This window comes from Lutra lutra, chromosome 14 (assembly GCF_902655055.1).
Source record: "Lutra lutra chromosome 14, mLutLut1.2, whole genome shotgun sequence".
Lineage (NCBI taxonomy): Eukaryota > Metazoa > Chordata > Mammalia > Carnivora > Mustelidae > Lutra > Lutra lutra.
In genome coordinates, this window is record NC_062291.1 from 51158576 (window position 1) to 51186197 (window position 27622).

Below are 27622 nucleotides of genomic sequence, written 5' to 3' on the forward strand. Positions count from 1 at the left end.
ACAGGGCTAGGTAATACACATTTGTATGTGTACCCTTTGAATTTTAAATCCCCAACTGCTATTCATTTCTTTTTTTATTATGTGTTTCATCAAAACTACTTAAACAAGTTTTACTGGGGTTTTAGTGCTGGTCACTACTGTTTTATTCTCAGGTCTTCTTTCAAACGGGTTCATTTCTCATTCTGCTGAAGAGGTCTGTAAGAAGTAAACCTTGAGTCCTTGAATATTCAACAATATCTATTTTGCCCTCAAATAGGTAAAATATAAATTACAGAATTAAAGTTATTTCTCTCACAACATTCAAGATATTGTTTTATTGTGTTCTAGCACCAATTATCATCAAAAAGAAATCAAATGCCAATCTGATTCTTACTCCTTTGCAGACAAGTTCTCAAATACCAGACTTGTCTTTCCTTAGCTCTTTGAAGTTTTCTTCTATTTCATCCACTGTCTGTTCTCTCTTTTCTCTCCCTTTTGGAGCTCCTATTAACAACTTTGGGAGCTTCTTGAGTGATTCCTCATGTCTCAATTTTTCTCTACAATACCTCTTGGTCTTCATGTGCCCAGGTAACTTGTCTTCTAGTTACAAGCTTGTTTCAACTGTAACTGTTCCAATATTCAGCCCATTTACTGAGTTTTAGATTTTCACAATTTCCAAGTTGACCTTTTTAGCACAAATCCAGTCTTAGTAATTTAATGTTTTCTTTCCCTGAAGACTTATTTACCTTAAAGTTGTTTTCATTCTCTATTCATATTCTCATGTGTTATCTTTTCTGTTTATTAAAATTTGGTGCCTCCCTTTCATAGTGTTGGTTTGGCTACTCTCGGTTAACTGCTACTGTTTTTTGTCTCAAAAATCATTGTTCAGGGGCACCTGGGTGGCTCGTCAGTTAAGCATCCAACTCTTGATCTCAGCTCAGGTCTTGACCTCAGGGTCTTAAGTTCAAGCCCTATGTTGGGCTCCACGCTGGACAATGAGCATACTTAAAGAAAAAGAAAATATCATTGTTCAAAAACCCTTGGCTGTCAGCTAAAATTACAGGGGCCTATCTCCAGTAATAGTGGAAGAGGGGCTGAATGTGGTCTTGCAGACAATGTGCCAACAGCAGCTCATTTTCAGAGCCTGGCGCTCCCTATCCATCCTACAATTCAGTATTCCCAAAACCTTACCCTACCTCTCTTTCTCCAGAGACCACATACACTGCCGCAGCCTGTAGTTCCATCCCTGTGATGCCTGTTGCTTAGCACATGCCCAGAGAATATGTACTCCATCATGCACTGTCTTCCATGAGCTCAGAGGATACAGAGCAGCCCCATCTTGTGTTCTCCTGAACATATTCCAGATTCTTCTTTCTTCTATCAATCCTATGCCAACTATTGCCATCTTATAACAATTTCTCAAAATTTTCTACCAAGGGCACTTCTCTCATTTTCCAAAGCTAATATACTTTTTTCTTTTTAGTAATTCACTTTTACAAAGGATTTAGGGTTTCAGATAAGGCAAATGTGGGTGCTTGGGTTGCCATTTTGATCCCAATTGTTTTTATATTCCCAAGTAATACTGGCCTACAGATAAGGCAGAGGGGTGTGTGTATACAGACACATCAACTGTAGCTAATAGCTATATTGCTATAGCATCAACTGTAGCTAAAAGATATATTGCTTACTATATCCAGCCCCTCTGCTAAAGGCAGGACTGGAGTCTGAAGATAATGTTGGCTTCATAAAACTTATTAAGTAGGTCATATGGTATTACTTTAACCTGTTCTTCAAAAGTTTGGAAAAACTCACCAATAAAACATTGTACCTATTCATATGCAGGGTAATTTTTTTGATAACTGTTCTAATTTTTTAAGTGGTTCTTAGTCTTTTCAGAGCTTCCATCTCTTTTATATATAAAATGCTAACACAAAATTTGCTTGTGTTAATAGTTTATAAGTTCTCAAATCTTTTACTTAGAATTTTAAAAATTTACCATATAAATTGATTTCTCTCAGTTGTTATATTTTCCTTTTTACCCCAAATCTGCCCACTTTGGTTAAGAAATTTTTTTTTTGCACATAAAGAATAAGCTACTATATATTAGTCAAACTATTATTTTTGGTTCATTAATTTCTGCCTTATCTTTATTTCTTTTTTCAGAGTTACTCATTTTTTTAATATCTTAAATTGACTTCTTAGTTCATTTATTTCCATTTTTATTTAATATTAACAATAAAAGATTAGACTAAGTGCAATATAGTATTCTTGACTGGAACCTGAAACACAAAAAGGACATTAGTAGAAAAACTGGTGAAATCCTAATCTACAGTGTAGTTAGTAGTAACTTAGCATGTTAATTTCTAATTTTGACAAATCTTTCCATAAGATATTATTCTGAGGGAAAACAGGGTGGAGTACAGGAATGCTCTATACTATCTTTCCAACTTTTCTGTAAATTTAAATTATTCCAACATAGTATGTTTACTTAAAGTAAAAAAAACTTAGATAGTTTTATCAATAACTGTAAGTTCTGTTATGGGCATTCCCACTCCATGATTTCTTTAGTAATTACCCACAGAATATCATTCCTTCTTATTTTGTAGTTTTAATTTCTAGTAAATAAGGTTTTTAAAATTAAAACTTATTTTTAGTATTACTGAGAATACACTGGCAGAAGTGATTGTAAAATCTACATATTCTAGAACATTAAGTTTTCTCTGTGGCCTAATTTTCTTTCCCTCTCTAGATTGATATTTGATTCTAAAACAGTAAGTGGAAAATCACCTTATGAGGGGTGGTAAAAGATACTATGAAAAGTGTTTATAATAACTAGAGTTTTGGGGGGCTCCTGGGTGGCTCAGTCAGTTAAATGTCTGCCTTTGGCCTAGGCCATGACCCTTGGGGTCCTGGGATTGAGCCCTGAATTGGGCTCCCTGCTCAGAGGGAGAGCCTGTTTCTCCCTCTCCCTCTGTTGCTCCCCCTGCTTGTACTCAGTCTCCTATAAATAAATAAATAAAATCTTAAAAAAAAATAACTACAGTTTTTTATCGAAACTTTCTTTTCTACTTGTGAAACAAACATAAAGGAACCTAGCAAGGATCACTGTGGTCTTTCATAACTGACAATGAGTCTTACCAGCTGCTGCTCCACGGGTGGTGGTACATCCTGACTGGCATAAACAATGGCAGGGTTGTAAAGACTGAAAACCACAGGGTAAAACACCTTCTTACCTATAAATTAAAATATACAGTTATATCACACAACAAAGTCATAAAATGAAAGACTGATTAATACCGTGTTATCAATATTTAATACTGCTATTTCTTCGGTCATATATGGTGACTTTATCAATATTGTATTTTGTCAATTTTCAGGCTACTAAACATCATGCTGATTTGATGAACATGATGATTTTATAATGTATCAGTAGCTACAAAATTTATAACCTAAAAGAGACTAAAAAACAGACTAAAGGGTATAACACACATTTACTCCATTTGACTTTGGAGAGATACACAAAAGTTTTCGGTCAGTTATTCTATAGGTGAGCTATTTACTACTCATCATTTCATCTGATTAGCAGTGATAGATGTAGGCTAACCTCTGACAATCACCAAGAACTCAGAAACATGTTAAATTCAAAATGAGTCACAGAAACAGTAAATCCAAAGAATACTATAAAATCAACAGATTTGTGCACAATAATTAAAATACAGAATTGCAGACAGATTTTGGTAAGATTTGGAAAAGTTAAAAATACCTGATCTAATAGCTTCTGCAGAAAATCTTGTCATTAGCATTCAAATTGATAGCAGTGAAGGGACCTGTGAAGACTAAGGAGCCCTCAACAGAGAAGCCCTTGCTAAGATGGGCCTCAGTTAGACATGATAATATAAAGTGCTCCGTAACCGTCAAGTACTTGTGGTAATGTGGCAGCCGTTCTATTACAAAATCCCTACTAGATGCTCATATCACCTTTGTTAAAACTCACTTAGGGATGGAATTTCAATTCCCAAGGAAAATCTATTTCTAGACATTAAAATATTTCTTTTACATTGAGCAAGTATGTTTCCTTCCACTTCCACATTGTGAACTTCATATTGTCTGGTGCAAAAAAAGTAAACCCAACCCTCATTTATTCACTAGGTGCTCAAAGAGTTCCTGACAATGATCCCTAATGAAAATAATTAATAGGCTAATAATTTGCATGATATGAATAGTTCTACACAAAAAGCATTTATTAGGAGTTTTTTGGGCACAGAAAATTTTCTTTTCACATTTAAAATAAGATTTGATTTATAAAAAAATCATTTGCTCATACATTAAAAAAAAATACCTATAACATAAAGCAAAGTACAGTAAATGATCCCCAAATATGTAGTATGGATGCCAAGCACCATCTGTATCTAGGCTTCTTCATGTGTGTGTGTCTCTGTTGGTACCACCTGCCTAAGGTAGAGTACTTCTTTCACACATCTCCATGTTGTCTGCTTGGCTCTTTTTCTGATAAGTGCTGCTTCCTCCTTGTCAATTTTAAGACATTTTCTTTGCTTTTGTTTATTTGTATTCAAATTCTGGCAATGGATTTGGCCACAAGAGAACAGGGGTATGAACTTCAGAGGGGCAAATTTTAACTTTTCTACTTAATATTCCAGTTAAAGTATGCCTAATATAACTTTAAGAAAACATAATTAACTTGATCCAAAATATGGGACATGCTGACACTGTTCTCAATTTCTACACTCAACTCATCTACCAAGATTTTACGCACCTGGCTCAGCATTTAACCGGCAACTGTTAAGGAATTCAGCTGAGAAATATATATCAACATCACAGAAAAACATCAAGACCTCTCCCTTGTCCCAAGCTCGGGCACCCATATTTAGTCCTCGTCCACGATTAAATTCTTCATTCAAGGAGACCAAAGTGTAATTGTGAAAATTAGACTCACTAGAAGGAAAGCATATACAACAAAGGGTAAGTCCCACTTAAAATTTAACAACTCTCTTCTTTCAACAAGACTTACAAAATATGTTTTATACTTCAAGTATTTTTCAATTTTGGTTCTACAGTCATACAGGGAAAGGAAATTATCAGCTTCACATGTATGATCAACATCAGGGACGGATATTCATGAAATGGCCATATCTGAGGCAACATGTTTGTGGTGTGAGCTTAAAAAGTGTTGAGGGATCAATGCTCCTCAGGATCTTAAAAACTTATTGGGGAGATAAGGAATATACACATGGAAAAATGGCCATAATGTTTGGTAATAAACAATGCATTCCATATGAATGGTACATTCAAAGGGTGCTCTTGTGTTTTTTGGATCTTTGCTCACATGTCCTCTTATCGGAGGGATTCCCCTCATACCATTTGTGAAGTTGTCCCGACCTCCCTCTCTTTAATCTTTATCCCCCTGCCCAGCTTTGCTTTCCTCAGCAACACCAGACATGTTTGTTTGAGTGTCTCCCCCCATCCACTGGAACATAAACTCCATGAGAGCAGGGATTTTGTTTTGTTCATTATTGTGGATATAGTGTACCTCCTCAAAGAGTAGGAGTTCAATAAATATTTGCTGAATGAATGAATGAACAGCAGTTCTGAGAAAAAAGATTGCTTTTGTCTGAGAGTAGTTAGAGACTAGAGAGGTTAGAAGCAGAATTAAAGTTATGCCTTGATTAAATTCCTGAATTCAGTAGTGAGTTTAAAGGTTATTCCAATTAATTATTCTCAAAGGCAAAGAGGTAAGAAAGTAGAAAGCATTTTAGAGAAAAGAGATTAGACAAATTGGATGAGAACAAAGGGATCCTAAATTGGGAACAATGAGAGAAGACCAGAAAAGGGTCAGACTGAGGAGTAGCTTCTGTGAGAAGTTAAAAGAAGTTGGTCAGTGTCCTTGAGGCAAGGAGTTTTTCTGCCAGGGTAGTTCTCACAGGGAAGTCCCAACACCCACAGCATCAGCCTCCCCCAGGAAAGCAATAGAAATGCAAATTCTTGGGCCCCACCCCAGACCCCTGAATCAAATTCTAGGGGTGATGCTGAGCATCTATGTCTCTCTTGGTAAAGTCACACCAGGGGACTCTGATGTTAAAGGTGGAGAACTGCTACGCTAGGATATGGCCAGATCAAAAAGGGTCATTTTAGGAAGATTACTCTTTATAAATGTATAGAATGGGAATGGAGAGATGGAAGCAAAGGCTCAAACAGTTTCCAGAGTGGACTCCATATGCTCCGAATGCCCACACTACCCTTCACATGGATATCAATCTCTCCCTTCTTTTGGGAAAACTGCTGATTACCGCGTCACACTCCCACCACCTAGTGGAGGAACTAATCATAGAACACCCAAACCACAGTAATTTCCTAGAGGCAGGGACCAGACTCAAGCTGGGCCAATCATAACACCCAAATCCCACCTGGCCATAGTGACTGACTTAAGAGTGGGCAAAACTCCTTCCCTGGGCTTTTCTCAACTGGATCTGGGAGAAAGCTCTCTCCTCTCTGATGGCAAAGCTGAGAAGATGTGAGCCCAAAGCCGCCAACAGCCATATACCTCACATGTGGAAGAAGCCAATCTGCAACAGAATGAAGTCAACATGCAGAGAAAAACAGACAAGAAGACAAGAGAATTTTCATGGTGCTCAAGTCTCTGGTTCCAGTCCCTAAAATATCAAAGCTGTTTTGGTTTTTCTCCCCAAATTTGGCTGTAATAATCCCTTCAGTTTGGGGACTATCCAAGATTCTTCCATTAACACTCCCAGCTTCCTTAAGCAAGTTCAAGATGGGTATCTATCATGTGCCACAGAGGAGTCTTGAGTAATGCAGTGATAGCTTCAGTGGTACCAATATAAGTACCTGGCATTTAGTGGGTGACCTGAAAATGGTGAAGAGGGAAGAGAAGGAAAGAAATGAAGGAGGGGGAACCTGAGTTAGGTTGGTGGCAGTAGCAGGGAAAGGACAGGGAAAAGGTCCTGGGCAGTAAGAAAGAACTGACTAGAGGTAAAGAATGAAAGATGCTAGCTCTCAGACATGAAGCCCAGGGGATCATGAAAATGGTCTTAGTCTGAACTGAAAGAGGGCCACCAAGTGAAGCAGCTAGTGTGAAGGGGGAAGAAAAGACAGTATTTGTTTTTTTAATACATGTGCTGTGAGAGTCCCTTTGGGGTAGGAACTATAACACTCTCTTCTGTGCTCATCTATTCCAACCACCCCAGTTAAGACTCCCGAGCAGTGTACCTGGAACATAGTCGGTGGGACTCAAGGAATGTTAGTTGAACAATTCGAGAAGAATGGCCGGCCAAATCTGGACTCTTAGGGAATGGCCACAACTAGCAGAAAGGTAAAGAAGCAGGTAAAGGATACAGAGTTGGCTTGGTCTGAAAAGACAATCAACCTAAAATTTTACACTGTAACATATTTACATTTACAAAATATATTCATTTTACAAACATCAGAGGAATATGTTAAGAAGGAAGTACTGGTTAGGCATCAAATGTAAAAAGTGACCAAAGAGGATGACAGAAAAAAGGCTGAATTTGGCAGTTAGGTCAAAACTTTGGGCCTATAACTTAGAGATGAAAAGGCTGAAAAGCTATAGAATTAATGTCAGAGTATTAAGGAATTACTAATTCATTCATTCAAACCTCTGTGTACCTACTATGTGCCAGGTACTATGTGAGTTGTCTGATTAGAGAACTACTGTTCGGTGAGGTTTAGCTATGAAAGAACAGAAACCTACCAGCAGCTACTGGTACTACAGAGTCAGGTGGTGGTGGCTTAAGGACAGGAGAGACCTAAGCATTATTTGCAGGGCAAGAAGAAGGAACTTGGGAAAATGGAAGGAAAGAAAGGTGAGAAGTGAGAGAAAAGCTTAGGAGATGACATCAAAGTGAAGGGATTAGATTTAGAAAAAGGGGAAGAGTCCAACAGAAGGGAACGAAGAAGTAATAAATGGAGGCAAATAAATGAAGGTGGCTGGGCCACACAGTGAGAGGGCTTGGATCATGCCAGGCTGGCTGCCAAGAGGTCAGGGAAGACGAATCATTTAGAGTTGCATGAGTGAACTGAGGGGTGAAAGGAGGAACTTACCAGTACCACTACTCATTTGCTCAGCCAACTTTTAAACAGCAGCTATTAAAAATCAACTCATTATGGTGTGAAGTGTGTAAACTTGGCGATTCACAGACCTGTACCCCTGGCGCTAATAATACATTATATGTTTATAAAAAAAAATCAACTCATTAAATATCTGAAATTCTCATTCTTCTAATGTTATGTATCAAGACTTCAATTTGGACATGGCTCACCAACCTTGTGACAGATTCTAGGATAGACTTGACTTTAGATAATCCTTCTTTACCAAAATACACCACTGTGAGATGAATTCTCTTGTCCTGATGAATACACACATCCCTAACAGAATTGAAAAATAAAGTTCATTCAAAAAAATATATAAGGCACTACTCATTCAGAAAGCAATCACATGAAGTTTTAACAAAACAAGTGAGGCATTACTCATTTAGAATGACACTGCATGAAGCTTTAAGTAAATATAAAAGTGGCAATATTGCTGAATTATTAATGACATAATAATATAAGCAAATGCATAACAATATAACCACATGAATACAGTCCTTGAAGGTCTACAGAAGTTGCTTTATTCCAAAATTTTGAAACTTTTGCTTTGGTATTGCCTTTAGAAGCAAATTACAAGCTACTCAAGGAAAGAAGTCTAAAAACCAAATAAATAAATATTCAAGTTGTTAGTCAAGAGTTATTTTGTCCTCAGACTGGCTAATTCCAGAAATTATACCTCTCATCAAGGAATAAGTACCTGCCATGGCTGAGATTACTTACTGTAAAGAATAATGTAGCATCTGAAAGCAATTCCAAGAAAAGCAGTAAAAAATACTTTAGGAAATCAGATCTCAGGTGAGCAATTTCAAATAGGCAAAACTCATTTGGAAACATGATTTCTAGATATTCTGCTACAGAGCAGCATTAACTTTTATTTATTTATTTATTTTAAACTTTTTTTTTTTAAAGATTTATTTATTGGACAGACAGAGATCACAAGTAGGCAGACAGGCAGGAAGAGAGAGAGGGGGAAGCAGTCTCCCCACTGAGCAGAGAGCCTGATGTGGGGCTAGATCCCAGGACCCTGAGATCATGACCCGAGCCGAAGGCAGAGGCTTAACCTACTGAGCTACCCAGGCGCCCCAAACATTAACTTTTAAATCCAATGATTTCAATATGAGAATAAGGATTGGGATTATAAAGCATTAAAACTAGCATATTAAAATATTAAAAACATGGCAATTGTTAAACAAAAAGGCAAAACTTTCCTCACACAGCTACCCTGATACATACTTGTTAACATTTTAACACTTCAGCATTTTAAAATATCCAAATTTAATGACAAAAAAAGAAAAAAATTATTTTAAAAATTATTATAGTCTCTGCTTCTCAAGATGGAATAACTCTCATTTTTAGTTAAATGTTTGTATTTCTAAAATTATTTCAATGTTAAAATTCCAATTGTTCTTAGGGAATTTTCTGGAGAAAAAGCAATGACCTGTCCTGTATGTTCACTGGGAAAGCAATTATGAGCATAAAGGTTTGTCAAAAGACATGTAACCTGTACCCTTAAAATATGTGGGTTTGATTGTATGTAAATTGTGCCTCAATAAGTTATTTTTAAAAATTCAACTCATCCTAAAATGAACTCACACACAATTATAAAGTTCGTCAAATATAGTTTCTAATAGTTGTCACTCTCAATTTACTTCAAAATTCAAATTGCCAGGGAAGCCTAGGTGGCTCAGTTGGTTAAACAGTTGGTTAAGCAGCTGCCTTCGGCTCAGGTCATAATCCCAGCGTCCTGGGATCGAGTCCCACATCGGGCTCCTTGCTTAGCAGGGAGCCTGCTTCTCCCTCTGCCACTGCCTGCCACTCTGTCTGCCTGTGCTCACTCTCTCTGACAAATAAATAAAATCTTAAAAAAAAATTCAAATTGCCAATAACACAATATATTATACATGCTTTAAAAAAAAAGAGTATCAAAAACTAAGATTCCCCAAAGCCTATAAAATTACTCTGGAATTCTAAGTAATCACACTCAGTGAAGATAAATTAAGCAAATCTGCATGAAATGTGATTTTTTAGAAGTGCTTAGCCAAATCATTAAGCCCTGAGAGTTACCTGAAGTTCTGCATAAACTGCGCAAATGCTTCAGTTCTTTCAGCAAGTGGCACAATGATATTAATAATTGATCTAGTAATGTCAATCAGCTCGCTCTTCACTTTCATGAGAGGTCCAAAAGGGCGGAAGAGGGTCACATGCCTATATTCCATAAGGTCTGCTTTCTTAAAAAAGAGTTCATACTGTGTGCCTTTATCTCTCTCGGTGCGATAATAACCTAAAGGAGAGAGTTAGGGACAAAGATGTCTCCATGTCAAAGTTTATAAATTCAATGTGAATATTGATTTTACTCAAAGATCAAAAGTACAAAACCAGACATGTAGTGTTTTTAATCATTTTGTGAAAATAATTATCCCTATTGTACAGTTGAAAACAATTATTTTTTTAAAAGAAGAGGTTACAAAAAATGTTCACTCCTCTATTATTAGTCAATTCATAAATATGTTCCAAATCACAATTATTCCTTTTTACATATGAGTTTTTTAGTAGTAGAGCCTATCAACACAGTAATCATATGATGAAAATAAATTACTTCTACCAATACTAAATTCTAGACCTGAGAGTCAAAACTTCTATTGCTTGGTTCAGTTCAACTAAAATGAATGGAGTGCCTTCATGTCACTCATTGGTGGTATAAAGAGGGCTATACAGTCCTGGTTTTGAGGAACAGTCAGTCTAGTGAGGGAGACAGAAAAATAAGGAAATAAAAATACAGTGATACATTTTTCACTCTACAAACACACACACACACACACACACACACACACACTCATTCTCTCTCTCTCTCTCTCTCTGAAGAGAGTGAAGTCAGACAAAGAAAAATTAGTACAGATTTAAACATGGTGATTTGAGGTAACTTCAGGAGAAAAGTTTGGAAGTCTCCTGGGCAATCTGATTTTTAAATGTACATTCAGGAGAGAGGGAAGACCTATAGATGCGTGAGTCAGTCAATATCTGGGAATAAAATAATGAATGAGATAGACCAATCCACTCTCTCCTGAGGCTGACAACAGCTTAAGAGAACTACAAATCAGGAAATGGGCAACATCATATACTATGACAAGTACTATGAGAGGGGACACAGGTAGAGGTTATAAGAGAATATAGGAAGTACCATTATCTTAAGACTTGCAGGTTAGAGATGACTTCTAAGTGAAGTGATATCTAAGCTAAAGTCTGGAAAAGGAATAGGACTTACTGAATAATGAATATTTTTTATTTTTGCCAGGGGGCTAGCAGAGTGGAAAAAAAGTGGGGGACAAAATTATGTTCCATGCAGAGAAAAATCCTGTCAGTGAAAGAATCAAAAAAGAGTTATAAGATAAGCAGAAGCTGTAGAATATAAAACTGACATGGCTTCCTTCCTTTATTAAGGCAGATGTGAAGACATTTTATACTTTAGTGAGTTATTTCCTTAGCAGCTTTCAGTTCTGCTATAAGCTACAAATATGGTAAAAAGACAAAAAGCTGAATTTGACAAAAAATTCGAAGAGTTTTGACAGAAACAGCCCATTCAAAATTGCACTAAGTGACAACAAAAAAAAGAAGTGACTACAATGAAAAGATAGCTGAAGTACCACGGAAAGCACAATGCCCTTCCTGATGGCCTCCAAAGGTCTTAAGGTGCTACTACACTGTAGTATAGCAAGTACTATCCATGATGATTCAAGCCCAAAGAAATTACATGTGGTATACTGTTCATAAAATCAAGCAAAGAGAACTTTCAAGACAGATTTATATCCAAAATGGTTTTAAGTTTGTCACTAAATATCTGGCAGGAGATATTAAGATGGAGATGGGTGGGGATCTGTATTTCTATTTATACCAATCAGCAAATATCTTAAGTTTACAGAAGTGTTCCTCAACTTTTGAGTCATACTTCATCTTGATATGTATACATTCCATGCCCTTTCTGCAGTCTGTATTAGGAAAACAGGTTATTTCTTTACTTTTTCAAATACCAAATTTGCTTTTCAAAACTATATATGCCCCCTTGATGTTCTGACATGTGGTTCTCCTCCCCCTAAAATATAGAATCACCATCAATCTACTAAATTAGGGTTTTTTTCCTTCCTTTATCAAATGGTTTTCAAATCATGAACCTTAGTTCATATATTTTGAAAAATACAAAAAGGGAACATCAAGACCAGATAAGAATGCAAAAACATACATGTAGAAATACATGTATAGCCCTAAGAGCCCTTCAACTTGAGCCCTGTATAGTATATTCTTCTATATAAACTTAGATTTATTCTATTTCCCTGTCCTCTATTTTATTATGGTCACATTATAACTTTTTTTTAAAAAGCCACTTCAAATTCAATATTTGAGTAAAAACTCAAATATTTTAATACTGTAAATAATGACTGACTTATAATACCAGCATAGAGTAATAGAATTGTCATACTAACATAATTATGGATTAACATATTTTTCACATTACCTTCTATGAAGTCATTTTCATTAAATACCATTTTCTCTCCAAGGGGACCATCTTCATCTTCCTGTTCATCATCTTCATCAGGATTATTAATGACCTCCAAGCCAGCTTCAATGACTTCTACCAATTCATCTCGCTTGTCTTTTCTAACTGGCTTTTCCTCAGGATGGCGAGTGAGACCCATTTCCAACTGGAATACTTTCATTAAGGTAAAACTTTCAAAGGGAATGACTCCATACTCACTAGGTAATTTGGCTCCTATGCTAACTTCAGCTTTGTCAATTTGGGAATGAAGAAATTCTAAAAGATCACTAGGTGTTTGTTCTTTGTTGCCTTGATAGCCTATGCCATTAGCCCCCACACTTTTTCTCTCTTGCAGTGATCTCATCTTCTCACTCATTTCTTGCAATTCTTGTTTTAGTTGGGCAATTTGACGTTTTAGACTGGTAGCCCTGGTTTGATAATGTTCTTCTTGCTCCTGTAGGAGGGCTTGATAATACTCTTTACCATAATTTTCCCCAACAACACCAGGAAGAGGTGCATTTCCATCAGTTTGGGGGGCACATTCCAGGAGGTACAAAAATAATACCAAACTGCAGAGTAAAGCGAGACCCAAGAGTAGCCAGTGGGTCCGGGTCTGAAGAATCAATCCTCTTCTGGGCATTCTTATTAATGTGGACTTGCCTAACAAGATAAGTTCTTTGGTTGTTCATACCTTTGCAAAAAGTTATCAAAAATTAACAAAATCAGAATTTCCATTAAAGGTACCAAAATGAACTCTGTTATAGCTTAAAAAATTTCTTCCTTCAGCAGTGAAGACTACTTGCAGAAATGAGAAATAGTGCATACTTCCTGTATTGTTATCATGATATCCAGAATAATGAAATCTTATCTATAGAATCAGATAAAATTCCATAATATGGGTGGTGATTTTCCTGAAAGAAACAGATAGAGTCGATCAGAGTTGATCAGAATCTTCTTTCTTTGTTTTTTTTTTTTAAATTTTATTTATTTATTTGACAGACAGAGATCAAAAGTAGGCAGAGAGGCAGGCAGAGAGAGAGGAGGAAGCAGGCTCCCTGCCAAGCAGAGAGCCCGATGCGGGCTTGATCCCACGACCCTGTGATCATGACCTGAGCCGAAGGTAGAGGCTTTAACCCACTGAGCCACCCAGGCACCCCAGAATCTTATTTCTTTAAGTGTATCAAATTGTTGGTAGTTTTGATAAACTTAGTGATGTGACTACTCTATGTAGAACACCATGAGAAGTGCTAATACAATGTAGAATATTCAGTAAATGCTTGAAGAAAATATTAAGAGAAATATCTTATAAAACACTAAAATCCCACATTTAATACTTTTAACCACAATGTCTACACAACCATAATCTCCTGAATGAATCAAAGAAGCATTTAAATTATGTTTAGCATACTTTGTTACAGAGATATTACTGTTTCTAATTATTTGAAAATTTTAACATTTATAACTTTTTATTAACACAATATTTAGATCAATATGCCATTTCCCGCCTAGTGTATATCACCATTTGGGAACTGAGTTTCCATAAATTGTTTTTTTTTATATTGATAATGGCTTATTAGGGACAGATATTTTCTTGAGTTTATTCAATTCAAGCATTCTATTTCATTAATTTCTATGGCTGAACCCAACCAATAAAAGAGCCTTAAAATTAAGTATGTGTGTTAGGGGAGAGACAATTCCAAAAGGTCACTGACATCTGGAAAACACATTAAGAAACATTTTTACATCCAAAGTCCTCCCATAGATTATTTGAGCATTAGATTACCTAATTCTTTCCACTGTATTACACAGCACCAGATTTCCTACAAGTCTGGAAAGGTTTAGAGTCTATTTAAAGAAAAAACATGACCATTTTAATGTTTATCTACTGGGAAAAAAATTAAAAAACCATTTAAAATAAATGTAAAATCACACACTACTGTTCATACTATAACCAGTTGTGTGAGCTCTTCCATATTTCTTTTTAAACTAAGAATCCTTAATTTTATAAATAGAGAATGTTAAATTTAGGAGACAGGAGGCCTCCACTGCAGAGAGAACTTTCATTCTAACAACGTATTTGTCAAGGATGTGTGATATTCCAGCGGGATTTTAATAGAGATGGTTTCTACCAGTGCAGCAGAACTTAGGGGAACTTATGGGGGAACATCAGTCCTAGTCACCTTCTCAGTGATTAGGAAAGCCTTAATGCCTTTTCTTTTTCCTTTTTTTTTCCTTGTGGCACATATCTGTATAAAAATGTAGGATAGATTCAAACTTCTTATAGCTAGCAGACCAAAATAATGGACTTAAGTACCCTTAACCACTTATTACTTTCAATAAACAAATGATAACCAAGTATCATGAAAATTTTAATCTACTAAAAGAAGTTTTAATATGATGCCATTTGTTTTATGATTGTAAAGCTTGTTTTAAGTGATGCAGAAAAAAATAGGAAAAAATTTTGGTATAAAGAGAAGTATCTAATTAAAAAATAAGAATGCAAAGTTAATATTAGTCCTAGGACTTTACCACGTCTCAAAACCATAATTCTTAGCATAAAAAATAACTTGAGTAATCATCATTTGAAAGCTAAAACTCAGAGGTATCTCTTTTAACTATTTTAAGTTCTTACTAGCCTGCTTGTTAGGGGGAAAAAAAAAGACTAAAACTGAAAATGCAGAGTCATAATCTTGTAGTAATTATTAATAAATTATACATATTTGACTAGGTTCCAGGTAGTTTTGCTGTAAGCATATTTGTGACAAGCATTTTCAGTGCATAGCTGATAGGCCATAAGGCAATCCTGTAGAAGACTAAAAAATAACTTGGCTGACAGTTTGGTTTCACTGCTCCATTGACTCAGTACTCCTGTTTTTATATTATATAAATCTCAGCCCTCATAATGATCTATACAGTGGCAGAGTTTTGAACCCACATTTCCTATAGAACTTTGGAATGTTTATCAATGGACACCTGGTAATATGCCAAGAACAAACAACAGTGTAGAAGGCTTTCACAACACAATAGGAAGCTCAGTTACAAATATATATTCTAGTATTTGGAAATTGATGCCTCTTTAATGAAAGAAACAACTTTCATGAAAAAAGAAAGTGTGATGCTGAACAAGGGCATGAATCAATAAGCAAAAAAAAAAAAAAGTACTACACTATGAGCAAAAGACTATGAACACAAGTTTTAGGTACAATCCACAAAATAAAATCAGTTATTTATATATTATTGCCATGAATCTACACACATTTTAAAATATTCTGTATTTTACAATAGTCTTTTAAATTTTGTTCTTCATTTTTCATGTTTCATATGTCCTTTTTAACAAATGTCCCTTCTTTTCTTTTTCATGATTTTGATTTATGGCCAATTAGCTATGCAGGTAAAATGCTTATGGTAAAGGTGCTAATTGCAAAAATACTGGACATAACTATACTATACTCAAACTATTTTGAAATGAAACTTGAAAAAGAACTAACAGTATGTTAGTTCTAAGTATCTAAGTATCTAAGAGGTACTTAGTATCATCTAAGTACCTCTACCTTTTATTAATATGGTACTTCATGGTTTTTTTTTTCATTATATAGACAATATATTTTAAACTGTGAGATATGATCCATTTAATGGGTCACTAAATACAGGATTACTTTTCAATGAAAAAGACCAGGAAATATCAGTGTACACCACATATAATAAGTTTTGTATTGCAATTATATATATATGTATATGTATGAGATCTCTACATAAAATGTATTTATAAGAGAGCTGTGGTCTAAAAATCCTGAAGAATCCTGGTTTATAAAGTATTTTTACATATTTTCTATGTCATCTTTTTAAAATTATGTGGATATTAACTTCATTTTGGATAGGAACAATAAGCTAAAAAAAATGAAAGGTGTAAGTAAGGTTCTATAACTATTGAGTGGTATTATTAAAGCTGAGTTCTTCATTTTCCCCTCCCTTAAGCAAAATACAGGTTTTGCAATACTTTACATGCTTATCTTACAGTTATATCTTTTACAGTTGAGTATTACCCACTGAAACAAAAGAAAAGTTGCTGTAATTACTTTAGAATATAAATGTTATTTGCATACCTCTGTGGTTGTTAAAAATAAAAGGTATCAATTATAGTCTTTTTTTTTTGAACAATACAATTTTTATGAAATTAATTGTGAACCACTAACACAATTTTTTTTTCAGGGAGGCAGACCATGCTTATTTTCTTTACCGTCTGCCATCAATAGCAATTAAAGTCTTATTTGCCTAGTTCTTGAAGGGAACTCTTTAGCCAAATCCTAGAAGACTAGATTATAACAGTTCTAAATACATTAACATGTTGGAGAAAACATCAATTTTTCAGCTGTTACACCTTGACTGTCGTCATTCTATGTAATGTGTTCATATCATAAATAAGATTCATTTGTAACCCAGAGTTAATCTCAAGCACCTTTCTATGCACAAACAGCAAATAGTTAAGTGGTGTGAGGAGAGAATGAGATAACTGTGGAGATGGGAAAATGAGCTATTAAAGATATAGAACACAAAATCATAGATCTCAGAGTTGAAAGAAACCCTAGGAGCCATTAATTATTTTTTTAAGATTTTATTTATTTGACAGACAGAGATCTCAAGTAGGCAGAGAGGCAGGTAGAGAGAGAGGAGGAAGCAGGCTCCCCGCTGAGCAGAGAGCCCAATGCAGGGCTTGATCCCAGGACCCCCGGACCATGACCTGAGCCAAAGGCAGACGCTTTAACCCACTGAGCCACACGGGTGCCCCAGGAGCCATTAATTTTCTTACTCTTTAAGACAGACTAAAGAGACTTCCTCTTATAGCCTAGATAGAACAACAGGGACCAGATTTACCCCTGTACTTAAAACAATAAAAAAACCAACCAATAAAATCCAAAATCTGCCCCTCCCAATATAAAACAATAGTTTTCAAGATACTGAACATTAGGTAATAAAGGACAGTGATCCTTGGTAGAAACAAGAAACAAATGATTGCCCAGCTTACTGCCTTAGTTTCTAGGCCATATCACAGGGAGTCCCCTCCTAAGTAGAGCCCAGGTGACTTGTTGAGTTGATGAGATGAAACTGGCAGTCTGAGGAGATCAAGGCAGCTAGGTTGAAAGGGTACAGTACCAGAAGAGAGAGCCACATAGAGAGAGAGAACTCCAAAGATCTGAAGAGCACACCCTTTAGGTACTGAGCAGAGCACTGACAAGTGCAGGCATATAAAGAAACTAACTAAAGCTTAAAAAAAAAAAATTAGAAGACACAGAACTCAGCATTCATAAAGGGCCAGGAATAATGTGCATGTTCCCACCAGACAGACTGGAAAACCTCAAATTCATGGGGCATTGGGTACAGTACTCAAAAAGGTCTTGCCTCAGAAATGGGAAAAAAATTAACTCTAGACTAAACATGGCTCTGGTCTTGCCTAACAAATCTTAAAAGCAAGACCTGAAAGGATCAAATTGTTTTCAAGTTAACTGCACAAGAAGCCTCAAAATATTTACAGGAATATAAAAATATCTAGCACCCAGCAAAATAAAATTCACAATGTCTGACATCTAAACAAAAATGATCAGGCATACAAAGAAAAATAAAAACAGAACCTATAATGAGAATCATCAATGACTGAAACTGATCTAGAGCTGACACAGATGCTAGAATTCATAGAAAAGGACATTAAAATTGTTATAAGTGTTTTTAAATAGATACTCATGTTAAAAAAAACTAAGCAGAGACACAGATAACATAAAAAACTGAACTTCAGATGAAAACTTCAATGTCTGAGATGAAAAATACACTGAATGGGATTAATAGTAGATAAGACATTTCAGAATAAAATATTAATGAATTGAAGACATTGCAATAGAAATTATGCAAAACAGAGAAGGAAAAAAGAATGAAAAACATGAATAGAGCATGTAGAAAGCTGTTTGACAGCTTCAAACAGTCTAATACATATGTAATTAGAGTCTCTAAAGAAGGGAGAGGGGACAAGGAGAAGTATTTAAAGACATAAGTCTGAAAACTTTCCAAATTTATAAAAAGAAGCTCAATGAATACCAAATACAAATGTCATAAAGAAAACTAAAATGAGGGGCACCTGGGTGGCTCAGTGGGTTAAAGCCTCTGCCTTCGGCTCAAGTCACGATCCCAGGGTCCTGGGATTGAGCCCCGAATTGGGCTGCCTGCTAACGGGGTGCCTACTTCTCCCTCTCCCACTCCCCCTGCTTGTGTTCCCTCCCTCTGTTTGTCAAATAAATAAATAAAATCTTAAAAAAAAAAAAGAACAAGGAAAAATAATTCTTGGGGCATTGGGAGGCTTGGCTGGTTAAGTGTCAGACTCCTGATTTGGCTCAGGTCATGATCTTGGGGTTATGGGACAGAGCCCCATATTGGGCTCTGTGCTCAGCAGGGAGTCTGCTTGAGATTTTCTTTCTCTCCCTCTCCCTCTGACTGCCCCCCCAAATGTGCACATGCACACTCAAATAAATAAATAAATCTTAAAAGGAAAATAATTCTTTAGACTTTAAGAAGCTAAAAGAATTCATCACCATCAGACCTGCACTGTAAATTCCTTAGGCAGAAGTAAAATGATACCAGATGGAAACAGGAATCTACACAAAGCAATGAAGAAACCAGAAATGTTAACAATATGGATAATGATAAATTTTCAAATTATTTAAATCCCTTTCAACTGGAGACACAAACCACTGAAAGTGACTCAAGACAAAACAGTAAATATGAGTAGACCTATGTTGAGACTAAATTAATAATCAAAAACTACCCACAAAAAAAAAAATCCAGGCCCACATGTGTTTACTAGTGGATTCTACCAAGCATTTATAAGAATTAATACCAATTCTTCACAAACTCTTTCAAAAAAATAGACATATTTCCCAACTCATTCTGAGACCAGTATTACTTTGATATCAAAACCAGATAAAGACACTGAAACTACAGATGAGTATTCCTTAATGATACAGACACAAAAATCCTCAACAAAATATTAGTACAATGAATCCATCAACACATAAAAAAGTATAATACAACATGGCCAAGTGAGATTTATCCAAGAAATGCAAGATTGGCGTACCATCTAAAAATCAATTAATTTGGGGTGCCTGGGTGGTTCAGTTGGTTAAGTGTCTGACTTCAGCTCAGGCTGAAATCTCAAAGTCCTGGGATAGAGGCCCACATTGGGCTCCACACTCAGTGGGAGTCTATTTATCCCTGTTCTTCTCCCTCTGCCCCTCCTCCCACATGTGCCCCCCAATAACTAACTAACTAAATACATAAAAATAGTGTGGTACTAGTATAGGAATAGACATACAGATCAATAGAATTTAGGGTCCAGAAATAAGTCTTCACATTAAATCAACTGATTTCCACAAGGCAGAAAGGTAATCCAATGGAGAATGAATAGTCTTTTCAATAAATGGTGCTAGGACAACCAGAAACTTACATGCAAAAGAATGAAACTGGAATTCTACCTCACCCTCTATTAAAAAATTAACTCAAAGTAGGTCAAAGATCTAAATGTACGAGTTAAAAATATAAAGCTCTTAGAAAACATAAGTGTAAATCTCTGTGGTTTTCAATTGGGCAATGATTTGTTAATTATGACACCAAAAGACCAAAGACAAGATAAATAAATTGGACTTCATTAAAATTAAAAACTTTAGTCCTACAAAGGATATCCTCAGTAAAGTGAAAAGACAACTACAGAAGGGGGAAAATATATGTAAATCATCTGTCTGATAGGGACCCGTGTCTAGAATATATAAAGAACGCTTACAACTCAATATTTAAAAGGATAAATAACCCAATGGGCAAAAGATCTGATTAGACATTTCTCTAAAAAGATTAGAATGGCCTGTAAGCGCATGCAATATGGCTCAACATTGATAGCCAATAGAGAAACGCAAATCAAAACTACAAGGAGATACTACACATTCACTAGGATAGAATTCAAAATGGATCACAGATCTAAATGAAAAACCTAAAACTATGAAAATAGAAGCAAGCACAGGAGAAAATCTTCGTGACCTTAAGTCAGGCAAAGACTTCTTTGATGTAACAGTAACAGCATAACTGATAAACTGGACTTCATTAAAATTTGTTAACTTGTGGTCTTTGAAATACACTTTTAAGAGAATGAATAGGTAAGTTACAGACCAGGAGAAAATAGGTGCAAAGCATATCTCATAAAGGACTTGTATTCAGACTAAACTTGGCAAACTGTTTGAACAAACACTTCAAATATGCACATGAAAAAAATGTTCAACACTGTCAAACCACAATGAGATACCATTACATAGAATGGCTAATTTTAGAATGGTTAAAATTAAAAAGTGGGTGTGTTGGTGACAATGTGGAAGAACTAGAACTTTCATATACTGCTGGTGGGACTGTAAAATGGTTTTTAGTTTCCTAACAAGTCAAACATAAGCCTATCATGATTCAATCATTTCAATCCTAGATATTTATCTGAGAAAAATGAAGCATATGTCCATACAAAGACTTGTACACAAATGCTCATAGTAGCTTTAGATGTAACAGCCAAAACCTAGAAACAACACAAATGTTTATCAACAAGTGAATGGATAAACTGTAGTACAGCCATACTGATACATGCATTATCATGGGTGGATCTCAGTAATTATTCTCAGTGACAGAAGTTCAACAACAGAAGAGTACATATTGTATAATTCCATTTATATAAAGTTCTAGAAAATGTAAGGTAACTTGTAGTGACAGAAAGCAGATAGAGTCAGTGGTTGCCTGGGACCAGATGGGAGTCAGGGAACTGGTAAAAGGAAGCAATTATAAAAGGGCACAAGGAGTGGGGAGGGGGGTTCGGGGGGGTGGGGTTATGGACATTGGGGAGGGTATGTGCTATGGTGAGTGCTGTGAAGTGTGTAAACCTGGCGATTCACAGACCTGTACCCCTGGGGATAAAAATATATATGTTTATAAAAAAAATAAATAAATTTAAAGAAAAAAGGGCACAAGGAAACTTTTGGGAGTGATAGATATGGTCTATCATTTTGACTGTGGTGATGATTTCACAGATGTATACATATGTTCAAATTATCAAATTATCTATTTTAAATATGTATAGCATATATATGTCAGTTATACCTCAATGAAGCTATTTAAAAAATAAAACCAAATCAGATTTAGTTTTAGTAGTAGCACTGAAGAAGCATTTTTAAGAAAACTCCATTTTGTTCATTAAAAAGATGAGCATGAAGACTTGCTGACTCCCAAGTTTGAACTTAAAAAACAAAATAAGAGGGGTACCTGGTTGGCTAAGTTGGTGGAGTATATGACTCTTGGTCTTGGGGTTATGAGTTTGAGCCCTATGTTGGGTGTAAAGATTACTTAAAAACAAAAAACAAAAACAAAATCAGCAACACCCATTCTCTTAAAGCAGAACTCCTATTACTTTGAAGGTCTCACATCTCTTCTATTTGCCTTGTGATTTTGAGACAACAGAAGAGTGCTAAACACAGTTCATCCTATGATGTTGATCACTACATAACAATATGACCTTTAAGCAGTTTCTACTCAATCTTTTTTTTTTAAAGATTTTATTTATTTGACAGACAGAGATCACAAGTAGGCAGAGGCAGAGAGAGAGAGAGAGAGAGGAAGCAGGCTGCCTGCTGAGCAGAGAGCCCGATGTGGGGCTCGATCCCAGGGTCCTGGGATCATGACCCGAGCCAAAGGCAGAGGCTTTAACCCACTGAGCCACCCAGGCACCCCTCTACTCAATCTTTTGATTCTCTAATATTACAGTACTACTTATACATATTTCATACATCGTTTCCATGGTACTTATACTGCAGTGTACCAAAATAACTTCTGTAGTAAGAGTAACTTACTGCCTTTTGCAAAATACAATCCATTTGAATCTATTTACTTTAAAAGTTCTATTCTGTATAATCTTCCTAAATTTCTGCACAGTTTCTTACTATAGTTTTCAAAAACTAAATTTGTAATTTTTAGTTCACTTTTTACACAACGAAAACAAAGCTACAAAATTATTTGGGAAACATAAGCACCGACAGGAAAAACAAAACTTAAAACTTTATGAAGCATCAGTATTTATAAGGAAAGGAATTAGAACCATTTATTTCTTGAGCAATTGATGAGTTACAATGATAAATGGATTTTTTAAACATGTCATTGAATAAATAAATGGTTTGTAAGTATTTAGAAATAAAAGTACTGGTCACTAGAAGGTAGCACTCATTAAAAAATATCTGAGTACCTAGTGTGTTAGGTATTGCAATGGACTGAATGCTTCTCTCCCCAGTCCCCATTCATATGTTGAAATCCCAACCCCAATATTATTAGGGGATGAGGCTTTTGGAAGGCCTCCTTAATGGGATTAGTGCTCTTATGAAAGATATCCCAGAGAATAACATAGCCCTCTGTCTGCCAGAAAGTTGACAGTCCAGAAGAGGGCCCTCATCAGAACTCAACTATGCTGGTGCCTGATCTCAGACTAAAGAAAATAAGTTTCTCTTGTTCATAAGTCAGTCTGTGGTACTTTGTTATAGCTGTCCAAATTGACTAAGATAGACACTGTGTTGGGTGCTAAGAACAAATAATACCAGATCATTTTGAGAAGTGTTTCTGGGTTAAACTATATTCAAGGTACTCAGATTTCAGCAAAACAAATGACAGAAATATTCATGCTATCAATACAGGCAAAAATGTGTCAAAAGCACAGGAAAAGCAACTAAAAAAGTATAATAGCTGTGTAATCTTGGGCATAATACTTAAACCTATCTGGCCTTCATCTATAAAATGAGATAATTTGTCTGGGTAGCCAAGATTTCTTCCAAGATGTTCTAATTCCTTTGATTAAAGATAAACTAAAAATAGACACAAAGACTTTTTGGAGGACAAATTTGATGTAATGCACATGCTTTTTAATCCAGCAATTCACAATTCCATTTTTAAGATTTTAAGATGCTATACTATGGAAATACTCATACTAGTATACAGTCACATGCAGAAGATGTTTACTACTGCTATATGTAACAGCAAAAGAAAAGCAATTTAAAGTCTATCAATAGAAAGATGAAGTAAACTGCAGACAATCATATAATATTCAAAAAGAATGAGGTAGACCCAGACGTGTTGACACAGATAACACCTATAAAATGGTATTAACAGATTATAAACATTTCTCTTAGTTTGTCTTATTCATATAATTGGCTAAATTCATATATTCCCTCTACCACTTTCTAATTCTTCATTATAGGTAAGTTTTTAAAATCTCTATGAGCTTCAGTTTTCTCATCTGTTGAGCGAGAATAATTATAGAACCAACATTTCAATTATATTATAACAATTATAACAATTAGTCAAGTAAAACATGACAAGCATTAAGTGCTCAGTAAGTGTTAGGTGTTACTTCACTTATGTAAAGTTTTGTTTTGTTGTTGTTAATGGAGTCAAATGGTCTCTTCCTGAATGACTGCTCTATTTCAGCTTTATTGGAAATAATCCTAATATAAAACTTATTTTCTCAAATAGTCAATTCTTACCAGTTATTTAATAATCAATGTTCTTGTCACTAATTGGAAATCCCACCTTTATCATAAGCAAAATTCCTATACATATGGAGGAGGTCTATTTCTGGCTCTAAATCAGGGGTTAACAAACATTGCAAGTAAACGGCCATGTAGTAAATATCATAACCTCAACCCTGCCTTGGAGCACAAAAGCAGCCACAGAAATCTGTAAATGAGTGAGCATAGCTATATTCCAATGGATACTGAAATTTGAATTACCTATAATTAATGACACAAAGTATTATTCTTCTTTTACTGTTTTGTTTTGAAGCACTTAAAAATATAAAAGCCATTCTTAGGTCACAGGTCATACTAAAATAGGTGAACAGCCATATTTGGCAACTTGTGCTCTGAATCTTTACATTTTCATACACTCTTAAAGTTTTGCCCTGACCTCTTTCTTTTTTTTCTTTTTTTAAGATTTATTTATTTATTTTAGAGAGAATGAGAGAGTGAGCAAGTGCTGGGAGGGGCAGAGGGAGAGGGAAACTCCAGCAAGCAGACTCCTCACTGAGCTTGGAGGCCAACACGGGGCTTGATCTCACACCCCAAGATCCTGCCCTGAACTGAAACCAAGAGTCAGATGCTTAACTGACTGTGTCACCCGGGGCCCCTATTTTGCCTCCACTTTGAATGACAGGTTGGTTAGGGATGTTTCTTAGTTCAAAATATGTCTCATAAGCACTTTTTAAATAATGTTCCACTGTTATTTAACATTCTATGTTCCAGATTAGAAGACTAAGTGCACATCCGATTTTCACTCCTTTATAGGTAACCATATGTTTCTATTTGGAAACTTATGAGACTGTATATTAATTTACCCATGAGGTTCATAAATTTCATTGGAATGTATCTACTGTGTCTATCAATATTCTTTTAAGACTCTCTGTATGAATGTATGAATGAACTAGACAGTCCATTCATAAACTCAGATACTTCTGAGAGAAATTTCCTTGTTGCTTTCCTTTCTTCTTTTGACATTCTACCATAAGGTGAGAAAGGGAAATCAGGCATCTACTGTTAGCTAGCCAGAAACTCTTAACTTGTGTCACATTTTTCTATAAGCTTGCTGAAAAGGTATACTTACTGATCATTCCCACTACACAGATGAAATGGAGACCAGAGAGGGAAGGGCTGATTTTATGGGCAACACTTTGTCTCCTGATACATCTTTCCGTTTGGCTCTGGATGCCCAAGATTCAGCTTGGATACTCCTACCCTCATGATCTGTAGTTATTTCTCCTCTTCTAATTTCTGTTTCTTCTTGGAACTGCTATGAGATGCTCATTGATTCTTCTGGATCTATTTTCCATGTCATAACTATTTTTTCCTATTTCTACTTTTTAATATTCAAAACTAATTATTTTCAAGGCAGCCTATATATGTTAAATAGGTATGATGCCCTCCCAAATCTGAGCATACTAATATTAATTTTAAAATTTTCTTTTATTCCTTACATCAATTCCATTGCTTCAGGTCTAGTTCTACATATCTCTTACACGCTACTAATTTCTGTTGTTTATCCCCATTATAAAGGTATCAGCATCTCAGTATATATGGACATCACTGTACTCCTGCAGTAAATTCACATTTGTAACTAACCCTATAATGCAATTTTATACTTACACCCAGACTTGTATAGTATGACAACAACAAGATAATTTTTTTAACTTGCAAACCCATGATTTTCAATCCATTTTTTAGTCACATCATTTTGGTGTTTCGTTTCCCTTAACAACCACCAACTTGAGTAACACAGTTATTATCTAAGTGTTATGCAATAAGCTTCAGGGACAGATCGTCACCAGCTCTAACAGACTTATCTAACAGTTAAACAAGTAGTCAGAGTCTGGTAGAAGACTGTCACCGATGTGCAACTAAAGAAATAAATAATAATACAGTAATGAATCACTTAAGTCTTGAACTCAAAATAGTTTTGCTTTTTACCAATATTTAATGTTACAGTAGTTAAAATAACAAATTCAACTGAAAAAGAAAGATTCCATGTTGGTTAAAACAATTTTCTCCCTACTTTATGATGGTTATTCCATAGCTGACAGAAATGCACACAGGTGTTCACCAAGAACATTTATAAGAATGTCATAGTATTCTTCAAAATATGTAATAACAGAAACTGGAAACACAAACATCCATCAACAAAAGAATAGTCATGTAGTCATACCAATGGAATATTAATCATCAATAAAAGATAACAAACCACTGATACATGAAACATCATGAGTGACTCTCACAAGCAATGTGCTAAGCATTTTGCATGATTCCATTAACAACAAGCCCAAAACAGACAAAACTAAGAGATGATGACAGAAATTGTAACACTGATTGGGCGCAGGAGTAAAACTTGGAAGAAGCAGAGGGAAACTCCTGATGATGGAAATGTTCTGTAAATATAATTTGTTGGTCTAGCTTGTGGTAACACAAGTTAATAAATATATAAAAATCCACTCAGTTGTATAATTAAGATTTAGGTACCTTATGACTTCACATGTATTTTATACCTCAATTAAAAAAGTTAAGAAAGAATGTAATTTCCAAACTGTCAATATTCAATAAATATTGTAGTCAACCATATTCAGCCATAAATATTGGAAACCGAAAATCCGTTTTATATTCTTTTAGCTGTAAATGATTTTAAACAAATGGTATCAGAATAATAATACAAAATGAAGGTTAGCATTCTGAGTCATAAGATACTTGGTTTCCCATGTCTAAATTTGGGAGCACTGTGTTTTGTTTTGTTAAGATTTTTATTTTTATTTGTTTGACAGAGAGAGAGAGAGAGAGAGAGACAGGTAACACAATCCGGGGGAGAGGGAGAAGCATGCTCTCCGCTGAGCAGGGAGACAGATGTGGGGCTCGATCCCAGGACACTGGGATCATGACCTGAGCCAAAGGCAGATGCTTAAGGACTGAGCCACCAGGCGCCCTGGAAGCACTGTTTTAATACATTTTTAAAGACAACATTAATTGCACCAGAAATAAAGACCCAGCTCCTGAGAACCTTCAATGAGGTTAAATGTCCAGACGCTGCATATAAATCTCAAGAACAGGCTGAAGGATAAGAGCTTAAGATTTATAATTAAATTTTCGTTCTGCAAATAATGTCATCACCAATAAAAGCATCACTATTGCGTTTACAAATTAATCCTCCGCCCGCTGTTCAGAAATAGCGCAATTTTCCAGATGAAGACTGAAAATGCAAGAAGCTCCCGGTCCTGTAGTCTCCTCCGCCCCACTAATTCCTACACGGATGTGCGTCTTTAAAGGCTCCTGGTTTCTGGCAGATAGAGCGAGGGGCTGCTGTCAACAGACTACTACATTAACGCCATAAAGAGGT

The 27622-nt window shown here is 35.5% G+C and overlaps 1 protein-coding gene across 9 annotated transcripts in view; it reads right to left on the reverse strand.

Annotated features, from left to right (window-relative positions):
- CSGALNACT2 (chondroitin sulfate N-acetylgalactosaminyltransferase 2) overlaps positions 1-27622 on the reverse strand; it is a 44155-nt gene that overhangs the window by 16018 nt on the left and 515 nt on the right. For 4 of the 9 annotated variants that reach the window (XM_047702027.1, XM_047702028.1, XM_047702029.1 and 1 more), the window contains exons 2-6: positions 12629-13560; positions 10186-10402; positions 8296-8397; positions 4754-4932; positions 3118-3212 (exon numbers count right to left, since the gene is read on the reverse strand). In XM_047702027.1, the coding sequence (XP_047557983.1) occupies positions 3118-3212; positions 4754-4932; positions 8296-8397; positions 10186-10402; positions 12629-13289 (1254 nt within the window). In that variant the 5' untranslated portion in view covers positions 13290-13560. Of the gene's footprint in view, positions 1-3117; positions 3213-4753; positions 4933-6401; positions 6561-7221; positions 7314-8295; positions 8398-10185; positions 10403-12628; positions 13561-27622 lie in introns of those variants that run through there. The other 5 variants (XR_007122641.1, XM_047702032.1, XM_047702033.1 and 2 more) reach the window with 5 other exon arrangements.